The 12266-nt window shown below is 42.9% G+C and overlaps 1 protein-coding gene across 1 annotated transcript; it reads left to right on the top strand.

The window, feature by feature from the left end:
• Nucleotides 1-217: 217 nt before the first annotated feature.
• SLC30A1 (solute carrier family 30 member 1) lies at nt 218-8165 on the top strand. The gene is made up of 2 exons (XM_028530604.2): nt 218-1446; nt 3376-8165. Exons 1-2 carry the CDS (start codon nt 825-827, stop codon nt 4281-4283), a joined length of 1530 nt encoding a protein of 509 aa, XP_028386405.1. The 5' UTR covers nt 218-824; the 3' UTR covers nt 4284-8165.
• The last annotated feature ends 4101 nt before the right edge of the window (nt 8166-12266 follow it).

Genomic DNA, 12266 nt, shown 5'->3' with positions numbered 1-12266 from the left:
GGCTCCGAGGGAAAGGCCCCGCCCCCATCTGTTGAAGCCCCGGCACCGCCCCCTACCGCTCCGCCGAGACTTCATCCAATAGCGAACACGGATGGGCGGGATGAGGCGGCTGTCGTGAAGGTGTCCTGGCCAATGGGTAAGCGTGCCGGCCCGATGGGCGGGGCGTCGAAGCCTTGTCACACTCGGGTCCGTGTGAAAACGGGGGTTCCGAGTGCAAAGCAAAGTTTTTTTGTAAACCGTCTGCAAAGGCGGGGGGGCGAAGAAGGCGCCCGACACCGGGCCGAGTGCAGATGCTGTGGCCGCCGCCTTTTTAGCCGCCCCGGCGTCGGCTACTCAAGTCGAACCACAGCCGGGCGACGTGCGGAGAGGAGACCTGCGCTGAAAGCCTGCAGATGCTCGGAGCCTTCGCAGCGCGGAGCTGCCTGTCGCCCGCCCCCGCTGACCGCCAGCTCTCGCTCCTGGTCGAGCTCTTGGTCCCCAGGCTCCGGTAACCCCAGCTCCCCAACGCCGCCACCTCCGCCGGCCCGCTGCGGGTGTGGAGGCTGCTGGGGCTGAGCCGGGCCTCCGCTCCGGCTCCGAAGACGGGCGCCTGAGGAGCTGCGCGCCGCCGGCCCGCCGGGGACGTCTACAGGCGCAAAGGCTTGTCGGCTTGACCCGGGGCTCACCTCCATCCCGCCCCGGAGGCCCCTCAGCGGCCAGGCTCGGGTGGTGAGAGCCCCGCGCCGTCCTCCTTCCTTTGCGGGGTCGTAGAACGACCCTCGGCGCCTCGTAGCCACCGCCTCCCAAGTGTCCGGGCTGCGCTTGGCGGGCCCCTAGCCGCAGCCATGGGGTGCTGGGGTCGGAACCGCGGCCGGCTTCTGTGCATGCTGATGCTGACCTTCATGTTCATGGTGCTGGAGGTGGTGGTGAGCAGGGTGACCTCGTCGCTGGCGATGCTGTCCGACTCCTTCCACATGCTGTCGGACGTGCTGGCGCTAGTGGTGGCACTGGTGGCCGAGCGCTTCGCCCGGCGGACCCACGCCACCCAGAAGAACACGTTCGGCTGGATCCGGGCCGAAGTGATGGGGGCTCTGGTGAACGCCATCTTCCTGACTGGCCTCTGCTTCGCCATCCTTCTGGAGGCCATCGAGCGCTTCATCGAGCCGCACGAGATGCAGCAGCCCCTGGTGGTCCTCGGGGTCGGCGTGGCGGGGCTGGTGGTCAACGTGCTGGGGCTTTGCCTCTTCCACCATCACAGCGGCTTCGGCAACAACTCCGGCCACGGCCACTCGCACGGGGGTCACGGCCACAGCCACGGCCTCTCCAAGGGGGTCCGCGGCAAGAGCAGCCGCTCCGGGGACAGCGATAATAACATGAGCCCAGGCAACCAGAGACCTGACCAGGAGGAGACCAACACCCTGGTGACCAATAGTAGCAACTCCAACGGGCTGAAACTGGACGGGACAGGTGAGGAGAGAAAGTCGCCGCCTCAGGTGGTTGGGTTTGGGGATCCCAGACCCCAGGCGGGCCCCGGGCAGGTTGGCCCGCACGCCCCCTGGTGCCCGAGTCGGCCTGCGCTACGCGCTGTGCTGTCGCCTTCCCGCTCCGTGCAGGTCCCGCCCCCGCCGGGGAAGGCGTGTAAGCGGGACCCCTTTCGGCCCGGGTGTTAGCAGCCTGGGGGCCCGTCGGCGGTGTAGGTAGGGACTGTGCTTGTGAGAGTGGGAGAAGGGTCTGGAGGTGACAGCCCGCTGCAGTGCGCTACCGCCCTTGGCTGTCCTAACAGGCTATCTTTTCAAGAGACTGTCTGCTTTGGGTTTTTAAAGGATCAAAAATGCTTCCTAATTCAGTGTCTTGGCCCCATTGGGAAATGGAGAAAATAGCCAATTCGTTCTTAGTCGTGGGCTGTTTGAAATCCAAGTGGTGCCTATGCCCTGTTAAACAAGTGCCCTAATATTGTATTGTATTCAGGGCTAGCTAGCCATTGACTTTTCCTGAGCTCAAAAATGTTTCTTTTTGGAACAGCAATGCTACGTTTCAGTTAATTGTCTAAAATCTAAACCTGAATCCTGAAAATCCTAGTCTTAGGACCTGTCTAGGCATGCTCAACATTTCAGTTAGGATTTTTTTCAGTCACGCTAAAATAGAGTGATGGTAATTTATTCAGCGTAAATTTTAATGCATGCTGTTCCTTATAAGTATAATCTTGAAGGAAATTTGGAAAATAAATGTTGAAAGAAAGGAGATGGGAAAAGGAGTCAACCAATGTCTTACTGCCCAAGCTTAATGAGATTAACAGTTTGTATTTCCTCCCAGTTTTTTCCATTGATATTTATTTACCTAGTTGTATGAAACCACATAGACAGTTTTCCTTCTTTTCCAAGATGCAGGATATTAGGTTAATGAAATTCAAGTTGTATATTGAAAAGGTTTAGTAAATAATTGAATTTTCTCTCCCATGCGGCAGGGTGTTATTCCAAAGAAAATCAGGCTGCTCTGGTGTACCTATTTCCTTTAGCAGATCAGTGCATTTGGTTGAAGAGCGATGATAGGGTATGGGCAAATGGGGAGAGGCTGGTAAAAAGACAGACTTTCAGCTGTAAGATAATAAGGTTTGAGGAGCTATATAATACATGGGGACTATAGTTCATAATGCTGTATTGTATAACTGAAATTTGCTAAGAGAGTAGAACTTAAATGTTCTCACCAAAAAAAAAAAAAAAAAAACAACCCACAAAAAAACCTGATAAATATGTGTGGTGATGGATGTGTTAATTAAATAGAGGGGAGGGGGATTCTTTTATAATATATACAAATCATGAGTCGCCATGGTGTACACTCTCAAAATCTTACAGTTTTATGTCAGTTATATCTCAAAACTGAAATTTAAAAAATATTCTAGAAAAGTAGGGTAGATAACGATCATTTAGTTGCAACTTTTACTGAGGTTACTCTGCGATTGTTGATAACTTTATATTGTTGATTTGCCAGTTTCTAAATCCTCTCTACCAAGAAACTCTGTGGTTTATATTCATAATAAATGTTTAAAAGTTAACCATAACACCTTAAAGACAAAAAGTGACTAGAGCTCTGCATCAGATCGGGCCTTTGCGTTAGACTTATCCACAGTTGCATTTAATTTGGGGCGTCAGCATTCAATTTTGTTTTCATTTTGGTACTTGCCCAAGAGTACAGCGGAATGTCCACAGAAGATGAACTTCTATGAGAGTGAGGGAGGTAGGGCGGTGAGGAGAATAAGGAAACTATCATCTTAATTACTTAACTTATCCCTGGCCATCGTGCCCTGGCTTAGTCCCAGTATGTCAATTTATATTGAATTGCCCCAGGCACATTTTTAAAATTAAGAATATTTGACGCAGAATTTGTATTTCTTTGCAGATCCAGAAAAGTCCAGAAATGATGGAACGGAAGTACAAGTGAATGGGAATCTTATCAGAGAAGCTGATCATATGGAATTGGAAGATGACGATGATGATGATAACACCGCACAACTTAACATGCGTGGAGTTTTTCTGCATGTCTTTGGAGATGCTTTGGGTTCAGTGATTGTAGTAATTAATGCCTTGGTCTTTTACTTTTCTTGGCGAGGTTGTCCTGAAGGGGAGTTCTGTCTGAACCCATGTACACCTGACCCGTGCAAAGTGTTTATAGACATGATGAATCGTACTCATTCTCCAGTTAATGAGGCTGGTCCTTGCTGGGTGCTGTATTTAGATCCAACTCTTTGTATTGTAATGGTTTGTATACTTCTTTACACAACTTACCCATTACTTAAGGAATCTGCTCTTATTCTTCTACAAACTGTTCCTAAACAAATTGATATCAGAAATTTGGTAAAAGAACTTCGAGATGTCGAAGGAGTTGAGGAAGTTCATGAATTACATGTTTGGCAACTTGCTGGAAGCAGAATCATTGCCACTGCTCACATAAAATGTGAAGACCCAACATCATACATGCAGGTGGCTAAAATCATTAAAGACGTTTTCCATAATCACGGAATTCACGCTACTACTATTCAGCCTGAATTTGCTAGTGTAGGCTCTAAATCCAGTGTAGTCCCTTGTGAACTTGCCTGCAGAACTCAGTGTGCTTTGAAGCAATGTTGTGGGACTCGGCCACAAGCCCACTCTGGAAAGGATGCAGAAAAGGCCCCAGCAGTTAGCATTTCTTGTTTAGAACTTAGTGACAATCTAGAGAAGCCCAGGAGGACTAAAGGTGAAAACACCCCTGCTGTCGTGATAGAGATTAAAAACATGCCAAACAAACAACCTGAGTCATCTTTGTGAGTCTTGAAAAAAGATGTGATATCTGACTTTTGCTTTAACCCGCAAGAGGAAAAAAGACTCCATTGAAATTCTAAGTTTGCCAAGTAGTGTAATTGAAGTCCTTGTCTGGTCACACAGCTTAATTCTATTTTTGTAAGAACATAATGGGACTGCTTAACAGAGTTCTATATTACAACTTTGTGATTCTTAGTGCAGAGTACAGCGATGCTGTAACACTTTTTGGAAAGCCAGTTTTAACACTATGTTACATTTTTGTTTAAAGTAAGTATAAACCTTATATAACAATGACATTTGATTTCCAGTTTTTTCCATGGAGAAAAATAAATTAGGGGGATTAATAAATTAAAATCGTTACTGGAATTTCTCTGCTTTTCTTTTCCCCCAGTGTTATGCTTTGTTTGTTAGAGTATAATTACTAGACTTAAAAACCACCAGCTTTTTTCCTTTGATACTTAGGTAATATTTACTTGCTTTTTAAGATCATTACATAGCATAATGGCAGCATATTTTAAGAGTGACTTGTGGATATTAATAGGAAGTTTCGTTTTTTCTTCACATGGGTTATTTATAATATATCAGTTATTACCCTGTATTCTATATTGCTGAGTATTATTCTAATAAACAGTGAGAAATAGCAAATTGAACTATAGTTTACACATAGTAGGGCATATGGGGAGTAAGAGCAGAGAAGAATGTTTACCAAATTAAATATTTAGATTATTGTAAAGTAATACTGAGACTACATTTCTAAATTATTCTGAGAATTTGAACATGCTTTCTCTTACCGAAGTTAGTCTAAAACGTGGACGTGCTCACCAGCATTACCTTCTTGGAAAGATTAGCATCACAAACACTGAACTGAAAGTTTGCTCACAAAATATATACAATGAATGTTTTTAAGGACATTCAACTCAGTCTAATAATTGCATATTAAATACAGGCTTATTAATGGAATCTTCCAAATTGTTGGTGTTTAAAAACACTTTTTGCAGCAAAGTCATCTCCTAGTGACCCATACGAATGGATTCAAATGCAGCTTTTCAAACAACCAGCAATGTTTGTGTTTTGCCAAGAGCCACTGACTTGGGAGAGAAAAGAAATCTGAAGACTAATGCAATTTGTATATTAAATTCTTAAAAAGCAAAGTGAGTTAAGGCCACATTAATAATTAAGATTCTGTAAGTCATCCTGTCTTGATAGCGCTCAGATCTTCCAATAATGGCTTATTTTGCAAGAGGCCACAAAACCTACACAGGAAATTGTTCTTGGCTTTTTGTTGTTGCTATGGATTTCAAATCCATACCCAAATATTATTTAAGGGTATTTAAGTTATATTTTTTTTTATATAGAGGGATTATGCTTTGTGAAGAAACTGTAGATTTTTGTCCTCAGAAGAATGAATGTTAATATCAGTTATCACGTATAGCTCTATTTTTCTAGAAACAAGGTATCCTGACTACTTCAGTGACTTTTATAGCTGACTACTTTTGGGATGGCAGCCTTTTGGAATTTGAAATAATTCATTGTTTAATGGGTCTTAAGATGAAAGCGCTGGCCTTTGACAGTTAACTTTTTAAAAAGTTTTAAAGGGACGATCTTTTGTGGTAGAAGGTAGGGGTTTTTTTCTAGGGTGAGCCTATTGCTGGCAATGGGCCTATTTAAGAACAGCTGATTTTTCCCATGAGAGTGAGGTAATTTTAGGAACACAGTTTGTAAGTTCACATTTACTAGAATGGGCCAAAACCCTAACCTGCCAATTTGCAATGCATCTTGATGTTTTAATACTCTTACCTGACATTGTGGGATTTAGTTCCTAAGCTGGTAGTTCCTTTGAATTTGCAAAAAAAATTTTTTTAAATGTGAGATGGAGTGAATAAGAGAAAGCTTCAAATTATACTATTTCACGTACATTCCTGATTTAACACTTCAAGCTACAAAATACTAAGATCTCAAAACAGTTTGTTATAGAAACATTTCAGCAATGATACAATAGGATAACTGGTAAAATACTCTCAATGAGGTTTACTTGACAAATGCTTTTTTGGGGTCTTTTTTTAAGTTTGTATAGTGTGTAAGACATAACTGAATGAGGATTTTTTTAAGAGGGTGTGTAACCTTGGAACAAGGGCTATTTTTTTTTTCAAGAGTGCTTTGAAGGGAACGGCCTTTGGATGTCAGTTCACTTATCATCTTTAAGTAGCTTGTGTGTCACGAAGGGGTACCACGGGAAGCTTCTCTTCAAAGGACATTGTCATAGCATGATCAGTGGCCACTGGCTCACCTTTTGAGTTTTAGCAGAGAATTATTTATTTCTTTACAATGCACTTTCTAACCCATTTTTAGCTATATTAGCATTATCTTTTAAAATGCTTTCATATTTAAATATTGTGGGATTTAAGTGTCTCTTTCCAAAATAGTTTATCCTGTCCTCAGAGAAAGTGAGGGAAATATCCTGAATTAGGAGACTTAAACCCAATATTTAAATACGCTGTTTTATAATACTGCATCGGTTTTAGGAGGTGCACCTCTCCTGCTGGCTCTTTTGTATTTGAGCAAGATCAGTGTATTTAGAATGTGTTTAGCACCATGTCTGTTGTCTTGGTTTACTGAGAAGGCGCTGCATGTGCCTGAATTCAGACCAACCCAGAAGTTTTTCCAAGCCAAACGCAGCCTTAGTGATGAGAGATTTAATTCTCCACCGTCACCTTTTCGCTTACATGATTGTTTTGGGAGGTGGGGTGGGGTAGAAGGGCATTGTAAAAGTATCGACTACAACCTACAAAAAAAAAAGGTCAAAAAACTCAAAAACTTTGCTGTATGTATTTTAACGTTTTAGAAAACAATGTATGACTAACTAAGGTATGTAGTTGGAATAGGAAAAATTTCCATCCAGAGCACCTTTGGAAAATCCCAATAGGTAGGAGACTATGTTAGCGTTTTGTGTCTTGTTAACATCCTTACTTTAATTTTGAACTTTTGAAAGGTTTGAGGGAAAAGGCCTATGGAACCTAATGTGAAGTATTTAGTAGTATTGAGTTGATTGAAGATTTTTACTGTTTCTAAGAAGATATGATGTCATTTACCTGCTGTCTTAAGATGTTCACAGACATAAATGTGGAGAATAATTCTACAATATAGAACTATTTATTTTAATAGAGTTTCAGTTAAGTCATGAAACAGTGTTAAAACTCTTGGGAAGTTGGAGGGGGTTCTTTTTGTTTGCTGGTTTTTAGATTGAAACTGTCAAATACAGTGTTTGACCCTCTGATATGGAAATTGTAATAGCACTATTTTGATGTTGCCCTACCAGTACTGTGTGGCAATGCTGTTTTCTTTTACTAACAAGCTCTGGAATACTTAGCAGTCATTTTCACTGGCACAGGAGCTGTTTGTATGTCATTCAGTTTAAACTTTCAAACCAAAAACTTTATGGTCCAGTGTCTTTGGCAAAAAGATGCTGAAGGGAATGTAACATAAAATTCATATGTGGTTATATATAAAGAGACACCCATTCCCGCGTCATGGTTCTGCCTTGAAACAGCACAATGAAGTGTATCAGCGTATTCCGTGATTCCCTATGGAACTTCCATGTTGTGGTGTTTTGTGTTTGCGATAGCCTGCCCTTCGGGCCAGACGTGGCACAGTGAAATGCAACCATCATCTCATTAAATGCAGATGCACATCAAATGTCTTTAGTGCTGCAACATTTTACCTAATCTTTTTGTATGTTTTATGACTGTGCATTGTTTTCCAAAGCTGTTCCTACCTCACCATGAGGCTTTATGGATTGTTATGTATTATAAATGTTCTTTATGAGACAGACTACTGTTTCTTCTCATTTATTAAAAGTCAAGTAGAAAAATAAATTAATTTTTAAATATCTATTTGATTATTTCGTGCATATGGCCTCCCCTCCTGGGCTAGGCTAGGCTGGGCTGGGTGTGTAGAAGAGAGATGGACTTTAGGTGTGGAAAGAAATTGCAGCTCAACATGAGTGCTGTTGGTGTGCAGCGGGGCAGGGTTGCAGGACAGTGATGTGGAGAGAAACAATCGTGGGCAAAAATTCTACTGGAAATGGAAAGGGTAATATTGCAAAAGTTCAACATGGAATAGTGGCTGTGACGTTTTTTTATAGGCATTGAGCTTACAAATTAATGTAGCTATACGTTAATCTGCTTTTTGGTACTTGTTATTATGCACTTGTAAGCATAGTTAACTATCAAGGATTAAATACTTAACACATAATCCTCTAGAACTATTAACCTAGGAGTATGGTTATATGAGTTCAGGACTATCACAAATGTAGTCTCATAAAAAGGATTTAAAGAAAAACCTATACTTTTATTGGGAAAGAGCTGAAAAATGCACTGACAATAAATGGCAGTAAATATAATAGAATTAAAAATACAGTGGGTATTCCAAAGAAGACATAAAAATCGTTGGAAAGGGTTTCTCTAAGTCAAAAAGGGAAAGAGGTGGGGGTGAGAGGCACAGGGGTGCGGATGAGCACAGATGGCTGAGGGTCGAGGGGCAGGAGACTAAAGGAGGTAGACAGCTGGCTGGAGTTTGGTTTTGCGGGAGTGGAGGAAGCCGTGGGTAATATTCGAGTGGAAAACGCATTGTACAGGAGGGATTGGGAATGGGGAAAAGACAGACAGAAGGACAATCACTTACTTGACTGGGTGTTCGCTGCTGGGAGACTGAACCAGTTCCCAAGTACACGTGCCCCCTGCACACATTCCACGGTCCTGGTGATGCCACGCATGTTCAGTTTTCATACTTCAACGTTTCTCAAATCAGAACAGGTAGATACAATCAGTGGTATAATTGCTATTGGCTAACTTTTTTTTTTCTCAATCTGGGTGTGTTTTTACTAGTAAGGGTTCAGGAAAGAATTCTGAGGCAATACAGTCTCAAGAAGCCAACATTCCCTGAAACGTAATTACATGTACTCTGTGTCACACATGGATAAGAGCTATTGCTTTCAAATCAGATGAAAATAAGAAAAAAAAAGTTAGTGACAGCATTGTTTTTAAAGAGATTTCATAGAGATTTCTGAGCCTTCAGAATTGATGATCATTTTTTGCTACCAACTACAGCCTATATAGCCAAATTTGAATATTTTTTCCTTTTAAATGGAGTAACTGATGCCACTGCTGCATTTGCTTATTTACCAACCTGTTTCCCTTTTATGATATAAATTCTGAGGTACAGGCTGTCATTTTTTTCAGGATTAAGCTCAGACCCCAGCACACATACTATTAACAGCTAAAATATACTGAGCACTTACTACACACGAGGCACATACATTTTTACCTAATCCTTACAAACTGTTAGGCCTATTAATTACCATGTTACAGACAGAGATTAAGAACCTTACCCCAAGTCACGCAGCTGGTAAGTGGCGGAGCTGGACTGGATGGGGTTCAGCTAGGACACAGCAAGTGGCTTGCTCCCTATCACTTTGAACCATGAGCGCCCTACGCCATAAGTAAATTAAAATGAAGAGTGCTTTTTCATTTTCATCCAACGACAACAATAAAGAGAAAATAAATGAGGAAAATACATTTTGAAGAATTTAGTATTTATTTTAAAAATGTCAGAGTCGTCACCAGATGAAAAATCAGTACATTCTTACCTAAGTTAGACTTTCTTAGATTTTTAGAATCTAGGGCCTCTCTTGGTTTGAATCCAGCCTTGTGGGCAAGTGCCAATCTTACAAACTGGTAGGGTTTTCACATAAGCTAATGCATAGCTATTTTTGAGGTATTAAACGCTTCTACTGGAGTGCGAAAGCTGTGCCTTAAATATCCCGTTGCACTGAAAACAGCGGTCCTTGGGGGCTTGGGGAGCAGAGGTCAGTGAAGTAAACATGGATGAGGAGATGCAGCACCAGGGGTGCTGTCAGCATTTGAGGGAGACAGTTCACCCCAGGGCAGAGTGTCCTGTGCATGAGTCTAGCGATCCTGGTCTCCTTCCACGCAGACACCTGTGCTATCCCCTCCCCTGCCCATCATCACGGCACCCCAACAGTGTCAAATGTCCCCCAGGAAGGCCCTGGCACTATGGGGAACCATAAAAGGCCAACCCAGTGGGTACTGCTCCTGTCTCTCCCATGTGACCGAACGCTACGTACGTCTAGTGCCCACCTCTTACGTAGACTGGTGAGAGATCCTTAGTGTCTCATCCCTAAGTGCAGGAACCATGCTTCATGCCTGTAGGGTCAAATAGAAGGTCTGAGGTTTGGTTTCTGAGATGTGTAACTACTAACAGGACCGGGCAGACAGGAGCCCCTCTCGTGGGTTAAGAAGATTGCTCTGCACAAGTCAGCAGTCAGATAGGGCCACAGAACTGGTCACAGAAACCCTCAGCTCTCTCTTTTGAAGTATAAAGTAAAAAAAAAAAAACGGGGTTCTGGCAATATAAAAAGAGGCTCCAAATCGGTGTCTTTTGCTAAAATACAAATTTGAATATTCAAATAGAAATTTAGACAGATTGACCCTAATTTTTCTTTCTAGTGGTGACAATGCCAAGGATAATATTGGACAAAATTTATCAGGACTTTTAACAGCATGGAACAAGAGTGACCATCAAGGACACCTGCCTCAGGCTCTTGCCTCAAGTTTCAGCCTCCTCTGGAAGGGGATGGTAATGAGACAGCATTTGTTGGTAAAGCTATTGGGTCTTGAGTTTCTACATATTTTTGAAAGCCAATGAGTTAAAAAAACTCAGCGTTTTATGGCAGAATAATGACCCTCCACTAAGGATGTTCCTGTCCTAATTCCAGAACCTATCAACAATCCCCAGAGCCACTGCCTTCCGTGGGAGCTCTGCAAGTATAACTAAGGATCTTGAGATGTGGAATTATCTTGGATAACCTGGATGGGCTCAATATAACCCTAAGGGTCCTTACAGGAGGAGGCAGGAGGGTCAGGGAAAGGAGATGCGGTGACAGCAACGTGAATGACAGAAGTAGGGATTGCGGTTAGAGAGAGATCGGAGGATGCTACACCGCTGTCTTTGATGGAGGAAGAGGCCACGCAGGTGGTCTCTCAAAAAGTCAAAGGAATGAACAGAGCACAGGTGAGAACTCTACCACTGGATGGTATGTCACTAGGTGGGTACACCGGATGGTCCAGGAGGTGGGGTGGGGCAGGGTGGTTGGCCCTGGGTAAGGGCTGCCCCATCTTTTGGCAACAAATAAATTCTTGGGAAACTTGAAAAAAAAAGTTAAAGAAACAGATTCTCCCCTACAGCCTCCATAGAGAATGCAGCTCTGCTGACAACGACGTTTATTCCGTAAGACCCATTTTGGAGGGACTTCCGCCCTCCAGGATTGTAAGTAATACATTGGTCTTGTTTTCAGCCACTGAGTTTGTGGTAATTGGTTATAGCAGCCATAAGAAACTAATATGAATACATTAGTGCATAAAGATAACTTACACACAATTTTTGCATTTATTATTACAAAGTCTTTGCTCTCATTGGAGTTAAATTGCAGGTTAAGTTATAAATAACTAATTTCATCAGAAAAGGACTAGATCCATAAACGGTGGCATAAGTTCTGGTTTCATGCTTATGTAATAATTTATATTGGATAAGTAAGTTAATGAAACATTGACCCGTGGCTTTGAGATACAAAGGAGATGCTATGGTTGGATACATGAAATATAATGAGGGGTTTCTTTAACGATACATGTGCTTTGAGTTGGTATGTTGAGATGCCAGCGTAAGGGATAAATAATTCCTTAAGGAATTTGGTGGGGATCCAGGCGCACTCATGTGTTACAACAAGACCCAATCTGAATGAAAGGAGAGCCCGTGCTGAGTGCATCAGCCTTGCATGGATTAGAGGTGTCATCTCAGAACCCCCCTGAGGCCTCCTGAGGTAACCGCAGAGTGGCATTCAGCACGGCAGGCTGCATTTGCTTCTTACGTTCCCTCCTGTGTCCCACACAGAGCCCGCTCCCTCCTCCTTTCCTC

This window comes from Phyllostomus discolor, chromosome 14 (assembly GCF_004126475.2).
Source record: "Phyllostomus discolor isolate MPI-MPIP mPhyDis1 chromosome 14, mPhyDis1.pri.v3, whole genome shotgun sequence".
Classification (NCBI taxonomy): domain Eukaryota; kingdom Metazoa; phylum Chordata; class Mammalia; order Chiroptera; family Phyllostomidae; genus Phyllostomus; species Phyllostomus discolor.
This window is presented reverse-complemented; position numbering and strand designations above follow the sequence as displayed.

Coding starts and splice junctions, on each gene's coding strand:
- SLC30A1 (XM_028530604.2), top strand. CDS start 825: ATGGGGTGCTGGGGTCGGAACCGCGGCCGGCTTCTGTGCATGCTGATG. Junction 1,447..3,375: donor GCTGAAACTGGACGGGACAG/GTGAGGAGAGAA, acceptor ATTTCTTTGCAG/ATCCAGAAAAGTCCAGAAAT.